Source organism: Lampris incognitus, chromosome 5, assembly GCF_029633865.1.
Source record: "Lampris incognitus isolate fLamInc1 chromosome 5, fLamInc1.hap2, whole genome shotgun sequence".
Lineage (NCBI taxonomy): Eukaryota > Metazoa > Chordata > Actinopteri > Lampriformes > Lampridae > Lampris > Lampris incognitus.
This window is the reverse complement of record NC_079215.1, coordinates 39,257,250-39,272,448: the sequence shown is the minus strand read 5'-3', so window position 1 is coordinate 39,272,448 and position 15,199 is coordinate 39,257,250. Positions and strand designations below refer to the sequence as shown.

Below are 15,199 nucleotides of genomic sequence, written 5' to 3'. Positions count from 1 at the left end.
GTGTGTGTGTGCGTGTGTCTGTGTGTGTGCGTGTGTGTGTGTGTGTGTGCACATATTTTAACAATATGTGTAGAAACAGGTGTGGAGTAATTTTGGCGGAAAGATTGATAGTGAGGTTTGGAAGGCAAGTATGGTATATCCGGTCGTTTTTTGTTCATTAAGGATCCATATTCACCCCCTTTTTTCCTGTGTGTATTTATGTGAATGGCCTCAGTGCATGGTCACGATCGTTTGTTCCTGTTGTGATGATGTATCTTCTGCAACTGTAAAAACAACTTTGGTCCTGGCTGACATGAAAATACAGCTCTGTTACTTGGCTCTGAGACGCTTCACAGTTTGTTCCTGTCCTTACTGCTTTCTCTCATTTATTTGCTATAATGAATTCTTCTCACCACACTGCACTGCAGAGAATGCCAATCTTAAGTTTTTTTTTTTTTTTAGATTTAGACTGAAGTTCTTCGTTTGATGATTTAAAAAAGAAAAGTATATTTTTTCCATCTGCTTGTTTTGCTTCTCCAATTTAGGGTGCAGTTGGGTGGGTTGAGGATGGGTTATTGGTTGGTGGGTTTGGTTTTCGTGGGTTAAACTCATAGGCACATTTACATTTTGTCCTGTTTGTCTTATAAACCTGTGCAAAAATGCAATAAAAAGATTATAAAAAAAAGATAAAATTAATGGTGTAAAATAATCGCACTTATTTTTAGTGTCATTTTATTTGCTTTAGAAGTTTGTATAAAGAGTACGTTATCTAGAAACAAGCTGGTGGTATAAAATAGATCAGTGTAGTGACATAAAAAAACCTCTCGGTTCAAGAAAAGTTTTGAAACTTGATCCACATTAGAAACAGTGCAAGTTTTTGTTTAGGTCTGTTGGACAGTTTTTCAGAAGTTTTGAAACTCAACTTTTTTGAAACATTTGTTAAGATTGATATTTTTTGCATTGTGCAAGCATGTTTTTTTTTTTTTTAATTCTGAGCGCATATAGGCATGTCAAGTTATGTACATATCACTGCGGTTGGTGCTAAATATTTATCTTTTACACAGCATGCTTGGTCAAACATAACACACCAACAAACTCGCAAGCATAAGGGCCCCCCACTTGGATGCATGGTACTATAACATTTCTGTCAAGTTTAGGTTTTTTTTTAGGTTTTTTTGGCTAAGCTGTTTTGGTTTGTAGAGTTTTTAATTTGGTGACATCTTGCGATTTTTGATTAAGTCACATCACATATGTGTGCCAGGACCTGCAGGCAGCCACAGTGAACCCCGACCCCAGTTTGAAGGAGTTTGAAGGAGCTACGCTTCGCTACGCATCGCTTAAACTGCGGTGAGACACACATTTACACACACACACACACACACACACACACACACACACACACACACACACACACACACACACACACACACACACACACACACACACATTTGTACTTCTATCTTTTTGAGGACCCCTCACTGACTACATTCATTCCCTAGCCTCTAACCTTAACCATCATCCCCTTAACTACCTGCCTAATCCTAAGCCTGACACTTACCCTAATTCAAATTCTAACCCTAAACCCAAGTCCTAGCCCAAAAACAGACCCTTAAAGAAGTGAGGGCTGGACAAAATGTCTTCACTTTGCAAAAATGTCCTCACTCAGATGGTTAGATACTCAAATTGGTTCTCACAAAGATAGAAGTACACACACACACACACACACACACACACACACACACACACACACACACACACACACACACACACAAATGCGCTACATCAATATGAAACCAAAATGAGGTCGGACAGGGTAGGAAGTTAAATGATGCATTCAGGAAGTAGCCTTATGTTTTATCCCAGTGCAATGATTGCCTATTAACTTTGCCTTAAAATCACACTGAGGACGGGAAGCTCAACTAAAGCAAACAGTTATCGGCTGCAGTCACAACTGCGTTGTGATTACATTGGGATTGCCATTACTCTTATAATTATATGTAGAAAATTTGGTTGCTTCCTCTCACAGGAACCCCCCACCAGTTGAAGAAGAGGACTCCAGCAGTATTAACAGTGATCCAGAAGCCAAGGTGAGAAGACACTCCAGTGACTTGGATATTCTAAGTTCTGTCTATGCTGCACAGGTTTTCTTGTAATCTGTGGCATTAGGTCACATGAAAGTGAATGGATCCATGAAGCTCTGCAACTCCTGGAAAAAAGCTGCAAGAAAATGTTTAGAACAGAACTAAGCAACCATATGCCACATAGAGTGCTAAGGTTTTCCTTCAAACCAATTGCTACAACAGATGATGTCACTGAGTAGTTTGTCCTCTGCGGCTAAAGATATGCTATTCGGTGAAATCAGCTGGTGGGATGATTTGTTTGAAGGAGAAACTACATGCTTTTGGAACCCCATAGCACATGGTTGCCAATGTCTGGTCTTGAAGTTCAGTCCTGAAGGTCAGTAGCAAGATCTTATGATTTATTCTGGATTTGATTGGGAGCCTATGGAGAATTGGAATTGTTGGAGAGATGTGCTGCCAGGATCTACCATGTTACGATCCTGGCAGCTAAGTTTTGAACATACTAATAAGGGTAGATGGGGGACCATACATTCTGCATTGTAGTAGTCCAATCTGGAGGTGAAAAAAGCATGAATGACAAAGTCTGGTAGTGTCAGCGGGAGATTGTGATAGTTTGATATGGGCAGTGATTTGTTGGTGAAAAATTGCCATTTTGACCATGTGATTAAAATGGTGTTTTACGTGAACAGGTAGCATCAACGAATACCCCAAGGTTACTGACGACTGAGGAGGTATAGACAGGGAAACTGTCGATTTTGGTGGCTCCTAAAGTTGAGATTTGGTTACATGAAGTGAGACCTCAGTTTTATTGCAATTGATTTTCAAGTTGCTTGTGGTCCAAGACATAATCTCTTGGAGGCAGGCACTGAGAGTAAGAGAAGGGAGTTGGGGCAGATGTTATGATATAGATCTGGGTATGGTCAGCATAACAATAAAAAGCAAGGCCATAACATTGGATAATATTACTCAGTGGTAGTATGTAAATGATAAGGTGAAGGGGACCAAGGATAGAACCTTGGGTAACACCTTGATTGACAGGGACAACATGAGATTTACAAGTGCCATGTCTGATAGAATATCGTCCGTTGGTCAGGCAAGATCTTAAGCTGTGTTATTAACCGCAAGTGTGTTTTGCAAGTTAAATAGATGTGTTGCTGAAATTGCAAACCTTTGTGTCAACTGTAAGTCTGAAAACTAAATGAGTTTTAATGTCGTCAGCGCCTGCACTTGTGGAGACTGAATTCATTCACAAGTGTATTCATCTAAATACAAAACAAATTGTTCAGTCTACATTTTCACGTATCACTTTTTTTAAAGGGAAATTTCACTAATGGTGCTGGTTGGGCACAGGAGTACTTTTAGTAATAGACTCATTCTGCTGAAAAGCACCACAGAGCGCCACAGGAGGTCATTCCTGCCTGTGGCCATCAAACTTTACAACTTCTCTCTCAGACTCAGACTGTCAGACACTCGGAGTTAATGGTCATTGGACTGGCCCTGTCGGGTTTTGTTTGTGCTGCTTGTTTTGTGCTGCGGTAGTGCAGTATAGATAGGGTGTTATGTGCACCGTACTTGTTGATATATTTTGTTCTTATTTCTATTTCTTATTTTATCTTTTATTTCTATTTGTTTCTGTTTTTCATGTTTCTATTTGTTTCTAATTTCTTATCCTGTATCTTGTTAGTTTTTAGTTATTAGAGTGTGAGTGTCTGTAATAGAGCCAATTTCCCCTCGGGGATGAATGAAGTATTCTGATTCTGATTCAAGCAATAAAATCCTTACTGCATACTGTACTGATGGAGAAATTAGTGTTGAGCTGCTCACAGTCTTTCCCACAGTGCCTACATGTACCAGAATGTACTGTACATAAGCCTTTGTATCATCATCCATAAGATCCTCTGCACTAGTGTGGTGGGACGTCATTTCCACCATTGGAAACGTAGCTTAGCCAAGAGAATGAGGATGAGTTTTTGAACGATGTGTTAAGAGTGGATTAGTGTATTAGACACTGCTGGGCTGTCGTTTTTCTGGCTGCCAACTGACGTCACCATGCATCACTTGGTGGTCGGAAACTGCTGTTCCAGGGATGCAGAATCGATCAGGAACAACTGCAGGTGTTTTTCATGTGCTGGCCCCGTCACAGAGAGACGGAGATAAGGCTGAAAATCGGTGAATTTTCCCTTTAACTTCTGGCACGCTAGTTCAGCTGGCCACATTGCTTTGACAAACTCCATATGTTTGTCAAGAAAAAAGGGACTGAATCAGCACTCTTATTTCCTCAAGGTGTTGTTTAAAGGTCTGAAACTATGCCTGAAATACTGCTTTTTTAAATTATCCTTCTTTACTAGACATGACCTCAAGAATCCCAGTTACTTACCCCGGAATTGTATAGATCTATAATCTAGGTCGGTCTACTGTCAGACGTCATAACATATAATTAACAATCCCAGCTCACAAAGCCTTTCTCCCATCACGACATTGTGTTTATGTCAGTTTATTTTCTCTGCCTGTTTCTTTGCTTGTGCTTTTTGTGTTTACCTCGGTGGCGCTTTTCTGCTTCACACCAGAGTTGTGGAAGCGATCAGTGAACAACCCTGCCTCCCGGTGGTCAGCTGTAGGAGCTACGTACGCTTCATAGAGAACACTGGTGCGTTAGTGCAGGGCTTTATCATCCATTTGTAAGTCTGAGCTTCAAATTAGAAGCGTGGTCTTTTGGCCAAAGGCTATAAGAATATATTACTGTAGTCAGGAGAGGAGAAAAAAACAGTATGGATCATTGTAGATACAACAAGTAACCGTGTAAGAATTGAACTATTTGCATTCGCATAGAAATGAAATGCTCAGATCACAGACATTCTGATCTTTAAAGAATTGTTTGGTATGAAAATATGCTCCATGGTGTGTGTTTGGGGTTGCCATAAGCCTCTAGTTAATATCATGAAGGTAATATTAGCAAAAGTATGTTGCGGATGTAAGCAGCATGCTGATTTATTGATCTTGCATCTTGCCTACTCTGTTTTCCTGGCAACAATATTGCCCTTAGCAACAGGGACACTGTGTGACAGTTACCAGACACAGTTGCAGATTTCCCTCCATGGCATCTGACACACACACACACACACACACACACACACACACACACACACACACACACACACAGAGCAATAAACAGCCACTACTCTATTATGTCTGTAATGATGCAACAGTATCATCTAGAACGTCACCTTTTGGGAACAGCATAGCTCACCAAAACCAAGACGTTTTTGGGGTTATTTATATAACATTTCGTTTTTGTTCCTAGTACACTATTAGGTTTGAAGAATGATAGAATTGGTTGGCGTAACATGTAGGAAAGGTCACCTACATGTTTTTTTTTTCCATTTGACTCGACATTTGGTTTTTTTCAGTTTGTAGGCCCCGTCAAGACGATTCTGTGTTGTATTGCTGCTGCCATCTACTGGTCAGATTAGTTGTAGAACATCCATCGAGTTGCTCAGGAAAGTGAGATCTCTTATGGAACTCTCTCAGTTGCATATATTGTATATGTCTGTGTAATTTCTTTAAAATCTTTAAAATGCCAGTATATGTCTATTTTAGTCTACGCAAGCCAGTGTGGCATGTATAGACTAAAGTGTGTGTGTGTGTGTGTGTGTGTGTGTGTGTGTGTGTGTGTGTGTGTGTGTGTGTGTGTGTGTGCGTGCGCGTATGTAAAAATATGTGTGTGTGTGTGTGTGTGTGTGTGTGTTAGGCATCTGGGGTATTTGTGAATGAGTGACAAATAAGCTAATCACTCTCCTGACATATCAACCCCAATCAGTTTCAAGTCAGTGGTCTGTTGTATATATAAAAGCTTTTTTTCTTTTTTTTCTTTTGCTTATTTCCGAGGCTCTCAGACGCTGCTGCTGCTGCAGGAGATGGTGCTGTGCTGTGGTGATGTTTGAGAAAGATGCTTCCTATGCGTCTGCACGTAGTGCTGTCCCAGCATTCACTTTCCTTTTTAGCTTTCTCCTTTTTATCCTTCTTTTTTGCTTCCTAAACCCTAGGTATAGTCACTAAGTGTTTTTCTCAAGTGTTTTCTTTCCAAATCTGTTAACACATTTTCTACCTTGCCCACTTGACACCTATTGCATGCCTATCCATCCTGGAAGAGGGACCTCTCCTCTCTGATGCGCTTCTCTTTTTCCCCAATTTGTTTAGTTGAGTTTTTCCTTATCCGAATCAAGGGTCTAAACATAGAGGGCATTATCCATTTTTGTATACTGTATCTAACCTGTTTCTCACTGTAGGAGTGTAAAGGCCAGTGAGAATGTAATTGTGATTTAGGGCAATACAAATAAACTTGACTCAACTTGATAATGTGTCCTCCCCTCCCCTCCCTATGCAAAATGCATAGAGAGAGGTAAACGAGGAAACAGCTTTGAACTTCAAAAGGGTAAAAATAAGATAGATACCCATTTCAAAATAATCCATAACTTGTAATATTTGCAGTATACCATTATTAATGTGAAATTCCAAAGATTTGGTTTAGGTTATGTGAGACCAGAGTTAGAGGGAGGGAAATAGGCAGACGGATTATATTTATGTAAAATTCACCAATTTTTATATTTACAGTAAGTAGTAATTGATTACTTGGCATTGATTTATAGTATTCCTCTAATACCAGCACAGTGTGTGTAGTCAGTTATGCAAGTGTGTATGCAACATTGGCATTCACCCCTCCCTGCCTGAGTAGTAATGGCTCACTTTCTTTTCTCGACGAGTAATGAGTAACTCTCTCTCTCTCTCATCCATATTTACTAACTCACCAGTCTGCAAAATGCTTTCCGAAATACCTGCTGAATTTCAAATGAAAACTTGATTAGGATAGATGGCTGAAAATGGCGTTTTTATTTTAATTTTCTGTCTTTTTGCTCACCTTGTTCCTTTCTCTCACTGTTTGTACCAGTCAATTTTTATCAATATCGTCACCAGTCTGTTTTGCATATCTATAAGGAGGTTGTTTGGAGCTCACGTTTCCTGGCAGCTTCTTTGTAATGGTTGTTTACAGAAGCCACAGAGGTCCTGGAGAGGCAGCAGAGGCAAAGGGACATAAAGGTCATCAGCCATGTGAGAGAAAGGCCCGTCAGAGGCTTTGAACAAATTAGGATAACATTAAAGTTACAGGAAACTCAACAATTGTCAATTTGCAATTGTACAGGCGTTAGTTGTGATGGCAGCCTTGCTGTTAACTCTTAGAAAAGTTTTCAAGAGCTCTTCAGTGCTTCCCTGCCTAATCTTTACTCTAATTTTGTCTTTTTTTTCCCTACAGACAAACAGTGTTGTGAATTTCTATGTCACAATTCAGGAACGTGTTCAAATATGGATTGCTGCTCCTCCATGGGCATTGCCTTAAATGTGTGATTGACAAATATGTGTGTGAAATAACAAGTGAGATGTGATGAATCTTCTTGCCAGACTGGGTGAGCTGAAATGTGACTACGCTCACAGTGTAGGGTCAAAGGTTAAAACCTACGTAGACTGACGGTGAGCTGGCCAGGTCCACTGCAAAACATGATTTGGTCCAGGGACATTTAAAATGAATTTGCCTTAATGATGGCAATTTTTTACTTTGAGAAACCCCCCAAAAAAGATGAGTTGGCGGGTCTCCAAAGTGAGCTTGATGGCCAGTATTTTTCCAGCCATGTGTCATGAAACTGTTGATCTGCACTCAAGTATTTTAGACTAGCAGGTGACTTACTGATCTCTGACAGCAACACACACACACACACACACACACACACACACACACACACACACACACACACACACACACACACACACACACACACACACACACACACACACACACACACGCACATGCACAGAGCAAGAGAGAAAGTACTGGGCAGTGTGATCCTAAAAATAGCTATATTTTGTATTGATCACAATATAGGGTGTAGTCATTATGCAGTATGGTTAGTTTTTTGCCCAGGGAAATAACGGAATTGAATTATAACACTAGTGTATTAGAACAGTCCACCACTCCTTTGCTATAAGTAATGTCACTTGTGTGTGAAATGCTAGCAGGTTGCAATTTCAGGGCACAGTATCTGTGCCCTGAAATTGCAGGGTGCAGGTTAAGGAGAGCCTGGAGAGGTGGAGGTATGCACGGGAGAGAAGAGGAATGAAAGTCAGTAGGAGCAAGATGGAATGCCTATGTGTGAATGAGAGGGAGGACAGTGGAATGGGGAGGATGCAAGGAGTGGAGGTGACGAAGGCATATGAGTTTAAATACTTGGGGTCAACTGTCCAAAGTAACGGGGAGTACAGAAGAGAGGTGAAGAAGAGAGTGCAGGCAGGGTGGAGTGGGTGGAGAAGAGTGTCAGGAGTGATTTGTGACAGAAGGGTATCAGCAAGAGTTAAAGGGAAGGTTTACAAGATGGTAGTGAGACCAGCTATGTTATATGGTTTGGAGACAGTGGCACTGATGAAAAGACGGGAGGCGGAGCTGGAGGTGGCAGTGTTGAAGATGCTAAGATTTTCATTGGGAGTGATGAAGAAGGACAGCATTAGCAATGATTGTATTAGAGCAGTGTTTCTCAACTCAGTCCTCAAGGAACCCCTATCCTGCAGATTTTCTTTGCAACCCTGAATAGGTACCTGTTTGTAGTTATTCAACCAGTCAGCAATGAATTATGTCAGATGTTGCACACCTTGCATAATTAAGTGCTGTGAGATGATTGGTTGAGTAAGTACAAGCAGGGCTACCTATGCAGGGTTACAATGAAAATCTGCAGGATAGGCGTTCCTTGAGGGCTGGGTTGGGACACGCTGTATTAGAGGGACCCGCTCAAGTTGGACGGTTTGGACACAAAGCAAGAGAGGCAAGATTGAGATGGCTTGGTGGAGGAGAGATGCTGGGTATATTGGGAGAAGGATGCTGAATATGGAGCTGCCAGGGAAGAGGAAAAGAGGAAGGCCAAAGAGGAGATTTATGGATGTGGTGAAGGAAGACATGCAGGTGGCTGGTGTGACAGAGGAAGACGCAGAGGACAGGAAGAAATGGAAACGGATGATCCGCTGTGGCGACCCCTAACGGGAGCAGCCGAAAGTAGTAGTAGTAGTAGTAGTAGTAGATACTGTATTTGTTAGTTTTATTATTTGATCTGTATTAATTAACTTATTTCTCAAGTGATATGCAGAAAATGTATTACAATTTATCAATTTACAGAGGCATTTACTATGCCGTTCTGGTTTTTTCTAGTCAAGGCAATTTGCTCTACCTTGACCACATTGGCCAAAGTTGATTGACATTTAGGGTTCGCTCATGAGCTTTAGGCAAGGGCAACATTCATATGTGCCTCTTGAAATTGTGTGTGTGTGTGTGTGTGTGTGTGTGTGTGTGTGTGTGTGTTTAAGAATACCCCCCCCCCCAAAAAAACAAAACTATGTTATTACAGTTATTATATTTTCAAAAGACTCAAACTATGGTGGATGATAAATGTAGTACTTGAGGGATACCACATCCTTTATTCCAAGGCACCTTTGAGTTCAATGTCATGTGGCCGGCTGGCCACGGATGCAACCGTTAACATTGTTCCTGCTATGGTCTGCCCATTGAGCTAAACCAGACTAGCTGAGCTTTCGGCCCTGTTAAAAGTTTTATTCCTTCCTGTCTCAGTATGTTTAAATGTGTGTGTGTGTGTTCGTGCATGTGTGTGTGTGTGTGTCCAGTGTTTCGCAGTGCGCTCCCTGGGCTGGGTGGAGATGGCTGAGGACGACTTGGCTCCAGGGAAGAGCAGTGTTGCTGTTAACAACTGCATCCGGCAACTGTCCTACTGCAAGAATGACATTCGGGACACGGTTGGCATCTGGGGAGAGGTGAGGCAGAGTGTGTGTTAAGACAACGTGTGTATAGGCATTACATACAGTATACTCTGTACATGGCTGTTCTTCTTTACGTGCAGATTTGTGCTTGTTACCCTGAGATTTGGAGTGAAGGGATGGTAGAACGTTGAAGGGAAGGAAATGAACGGGAAGAGTAGAGAAAAGAAAGACAGAGCTGTGTTGGGACAGGCAACATTGGGAAGTGTATGTGGAAGTTAAGGGGTAGAGGGGAGAAAGCCGTTCATTCTCTGTCTCTTGCTTTCCTGGTCTCTTACTTTCTCTCTCTCTCTCTCTCTCTCTCTCTCTCTCTCTCTCTCTCTCTCTCTCTCTCTCTCTCTCTCTCTCTCTCTCTCTCTCTCTCTCTCTCTCTCTCTCTCTCTCTCTCTCTCTCTCTCTCTCTATCTCTCTCGGTCTCCCTGTCTCTCTCTCCCTACTGACTGTGTTTAATGTGGAATGACAGAACTTGGAGAGAAAGAAAGAGCAGACTTTCACCCCCACTTTTAATAACCTTGCATCTCCCACTCACTTTTTGGGGGCATTTGATTATTTATTTAGAGGCCATCAAAGCCAAGGGATTGAGGGCACAACACACACACACACACACACACACACACACACACACACACACACACACACACACACACACACACACACACACACACACACACACACACACACACACACAGGGAACTGTCTATTTAGGTTTGAGCCCTGAGGTTAAATATGTCTTTGTGTGTGTGGTGTGTGTGTGTGTGTGTGTGTGTGTGTGTGTGTGTGTGTGTGTGTGTGTGTGTGTGTGTGTCTGTGTGTGTGTGTGTGTGTGTCTTTGTCCAGGGAAAAGACATGTACCTGGTGCTGGAGAATAACATGTTGAACTTGGTTGACCCCATGGACCGCAGTGTGCTCCACTCTCAGCCAATAGCAAGCATCCGTGTCTGGGGCGTAGGCCGGGACAATGGAAGGTTAGCAACCATGCTACTTGTTCAGAACTCAGTGTGCATACAGAGATTACAATTGCCAGCTTATCAACATCGTGAATTTATTTACTCCAAACCAGTTATTTATATTATCTGGAAAATTTCTAAAATGCCTATGGTGGTTTGACTTAATATTTTTTTGTAAGATTTATTAATAAAATGTTAGTTTTCCCACAATACTTTGTGGTTTCCATGGAAACAATACAAAACACAGTTGTTTTGTATCTACAAAGTTATGTGGTAGTTATAATTAGGCATTCAAACCCGAAGGCTGAAACCCTTTTTTCTGCTGGTTTATTATTTTCTTCTTCAGAAATGTTTGTGCAAACTCCCATGAGATGCTAAATGATAGACATGAGATTTTACCCATTGTTTGGAGGTTGTGTGCAAGTGCTGCTCAAGAAATATAACCACAATCGGCCAGATGGGGGCGCGATAATTAAAGGTCTATTTTGAAAAGTCTTGACTGCTACACCGTAAGTCTGATTTACACGAAACGTGGAACAGACATCCATCTATCCTCACTCTACAAATTTGCTTCAGGAACCACTAAAGTCCGCCTGACTGGATTTTCTGCCATTTTGAACTTTTTGAAAACACATTTTTGATATCTCTTCCAAAACCGTAGCTCCAATTGCTACCAAATTTTCTGTGGATCATTACTGGACCAAGCAAACATTGTATAAAGCTTGTTGATATCTTATTTAGTTTTCAAGATATTGACCAATGAACTTAGAGCATGGCTCAGTACATAAATAGGCCAAAGTCAACAACTGTTGGGCCAATCATCACAAAACTTGCACGATATTTCCACATAAGTACCTGAAACATACCCTGAACGTTTCCTTCAAATCGATCACTAGGGGGTGCTACAAATGCAAAAAAAATGGGCGTAGTGTAATACAAATCAGACTATAAATGAGAAATTATCCAATCATTACAAAAGTCAGTATATGTTTATATATGCAATATTAAACCACATGTGTAAAACTAGTTTGAAATCGCTCAATAGGGGGCGCTGCCAGTTCAAAACACATGCGTGGGCCTGGCACAAATTTGGTCATAAATCAATGAGTTTTTCCAAACTTCACCCAACTTGGTGGATATTTTTAATTAAGCTGTCGAAGCTTTCAGCTTCTAATGGTTTGTTGGCTTGAACCTCGGAATCACCACTTGCGGCCATATTTATAACTTATAACTTGTTTTTTTCCCCATGCATTTGTGCAGCATTTAATTTTATGGTCTCGATCGCTTAAGACATCAGGTGTAAATTACTTCATTCCTCTCTTTCTCGCTCTCTCTCTCTCTCTCACACACACACACACACACACACACACACACACACACACACACGCACACACACAGCCATGTTCAATAAAAGGTCAGGGTAATGACTGGTAGTGCAGAATGGATGGCACAGTGAGTGAGAGTAGAGTTAGTGAATGATTGATGATGAAGGGGTGCTAATGAAAGATTAATTTGTCAACACAAAGAAGAAGACTAGGGGGAGAGTGGCCTTTATACCTGCTCTGTACAAATCTCCATCTGACTGCCTGCATGTCCCGTTCTCCTCCACCCAGCCCAGGTTTCACAAGCAGCTCTACCAGCAGCAGCAGACTGTAGGTGGTTGGGTGGTCAGGCAAGCTTGGTGTGCTTGACAGCATGAAGATGTGGCTGAAAAGGGGGTATCCACTTTTTCAGTCTGCTTTTCCTGGGCAACTAAAGGCTAAATTAAAATCAAACCACACTCAATGTTAATCTTAGAATTAATAATGGAATCATTGTAGCACATGTTCCTGTGTTTCCAGCAGAGGGAGCTATGTCATACAAAGATTAGACACTGCTGTTATGCAGGCTACCAGGCACAGCCAGGTTACTGTGGGCAGCAAAATTCAGTCAGTTGCTGTTGATTCCTGCTGACACACACACACACACACACACACACACACACACACACACACACACACACATGCTTGCACAAGTAGACAAACCCTCCCCCCCCCCACACACACACGCACGCACACACACACACACACACACTGAGGACAAGTTGCTAGGCTAAAAGCTTTTGGCATGTACAGAATTGCAGAGTTCTTTTGCCTCTGGGAACCTGGATCTCTCTCTCTCTCTCTCTCTCTCTCTCTCTCTCTCTCTCTCTCTCTCTCTCTCTCTCTCTCTCTCTCTCTCTCTCTCTTTTAAGCACATGCAAACACTCTTCAATATGCCAATGTATGACGAAAGAGTAAGGACACCAATTCGACAGAAAAAGAGATGTTTTTTGTTTTTGTGATCTTCTTTCTGGTGCATTTGGCGCTCACATTTCACACACACACACACACACACACACACACACACACACACACACACACACACACACACACACACACACACACACACAGTGGGAGAGAAAAACAGAGTTAGAGAAAGAAGTGGGAATAGTTCAGCTGCAGCAGAGGGAGGAGGAGAGGAGATGGGGAGGGGGTCTGGGAGCAGAGAGGGAGAGGGGAATGAGGCTGACTGAGGGGGAGATATGGTTAGTGCTCACTTGGTGCGGAGCGGACAGGTTGAGTGGGTATCTACGTGTGCTATTACTAGACAGTGATGGTGTGTGTCTAGACAAGCTCCAATGCACAGGACTCCATGCAGCATAGGAAACCCCAGCACTGTGAGTACCGTCATTTTTAGCTTGTGCTTTCCTCTTCTATTTACTTATCTCTTGGTGCACCTTTTGCCCCTCTACCGTTATCATCTTCACTGCTCTCTGCTCCTCCGTGTAGTTTGGGATTATGAAGTTGGAGAAGGCGAGAGTAGAGCAGCCAGAATTAGAAGAACACAGTCAGACAAATCAGGCCTTGGAGTGTACTTGGTGTTGATATCGCTACAGCTTGACTCTTGAGTGTGTGTGTGTGTGTGTGTGTGTGTGTGTGTGTGTGTGTGTGTGTGTGTGTGTGTGTGTGTGTGTGAGAGAATTAACAGGAACTCAAGTGGTGTGTGAGAATTTGCGGAGTGTGTTCAGTTGCATGGTGTGTGTGTTTGTTTTGTGTGAAAGAGAGGTTGGTAGTGCCAAAGATTGCTGCATTGTTCAGTGGGACAGCAGATCCCTGCCTAGCATAACCGCTGCAGGGGTTCACGATAACATGCTTTGAACCCTTAAGTGTCTGGCAATTCTGGACCAAAGCTTAAGCATCAAATTTAGCTCATACAGAATGAAGAATAGAGGAAATGCAACACACGCACAAAGGAGGTGGCCATGCTTATTCACGCGCTATACAATATATTCAGTAGAATAGATTTACAGTGGTTTTGTCTGTGATGGGCACATTTTGCCTTTTTTTTGTGAATTTAAAAATGTCATTTCTGAAATCTGAGGTAGAATTTCAGAAAACGCCACAGAGGGGAAATTACTAGTGGTTTTCTGTATCTCTGTCTCTTTCTGGCACACACACACACACACACACACACACACACACACACACACACACACACACACACACACACACACACACACACACACACACACACACACACACACACAGAGTGTGGGTGAAAGGGACGGGTTTATGTGAGGTGTTAACCCCATGTCTCCTGCTCACTCCATGTGCCACAGATCTCATTATCACTGTGGGGATTTCATATTCCCACAGCAACCTTGACATTTCAGGGGCATTCACATAATGGTGAAAATTTAAAAAAAAGAAAAGAAAAAAGAAAAGAAATAGGACTCTTACCCTCATTATCATTACTGCTCCCTTCCAATTTTCTCCACACCTTTTTACTTATCACATGATAACTCTTACTTCCCTGAGTTCTTCTTTCTGCATGTCTGCCTTAAAGTGGCCTGTACGATTCCCTAAGTGGCCCTGCTGAAACATTAACCGTCCTCAGCAAATCAGAACTAATTACACTCATCCAGTCTGGTCTTCCTGGCTCTCTGCTGGCCTGCTCTATACCCGCCTTTCCACATGTCAGTCTCTAACCCCTCACTTCCAAGCCTTGATTCATAAGGTATGTAAAGGACTTGCTGTAACCGACACGCATGCAGGCACACATCCACACAAACGCACACAAACACACACTTACACATAAACTCAGTGTCTAGACAGAGTTGTTGAGGCTATCAAAGGAGCCAGGAAAGGAATGAAAGTGTTCGTCAAGGTTAATCCTTTTGTGTGTGCGTGTGTGTGTGTGTGTCTCTCTCTCGTCTGTTCTATATGCATGTGCCCTTGCCCCCCCCCCCCCACCCCGGTTGTAGACTTGCCTCTTGTACCACAGCGGGGGGTTTCTTAGTTCAATGAT

At 42.2% G+C, this 15,199-nt stretch overlaps 1 protein-coding gene across 5 annotated transcripts in view; it reads left to right on the top strand.

The window, feature by feature from the left end:
• LOC130112531 (amyloid beta precursor protein binding family B member 2-like) overlaps nt 1-15,199 on the top strand; it is a 72,954-nt gene that overhangs the window by 42,247 nt on the left and 15,508 nt on the right. For 3 of the 5 annotated variants that reach the window (XM_056279943.1, XM_056279941.1, XM_056279942.1), the window contains exons 8-12: nt 74-124; nt 1,241-1,326; nt 2,006-2,066; nt 9,774-9,920; nt 10,761-10,888. In XM_056279943.1, the coding sequence (XP_056135918.1) occupies nt 74-124; nt 1,241-1,326; nt 2,006-2,066; nt 9,774-9,920; nt 10,761-10,888 (473 nt within the window). The remainder of the gene's footprint in view (nt 1-73; nt 125-1,240; nt 1,327-2,005; nt 2,067-9,773; nt 9,921-10,760; nt 10,889-15,199) is intronic. The other 2 variants (XM_056279944.1, XM_056279945.1) reach the window with 2 other exon arrangements.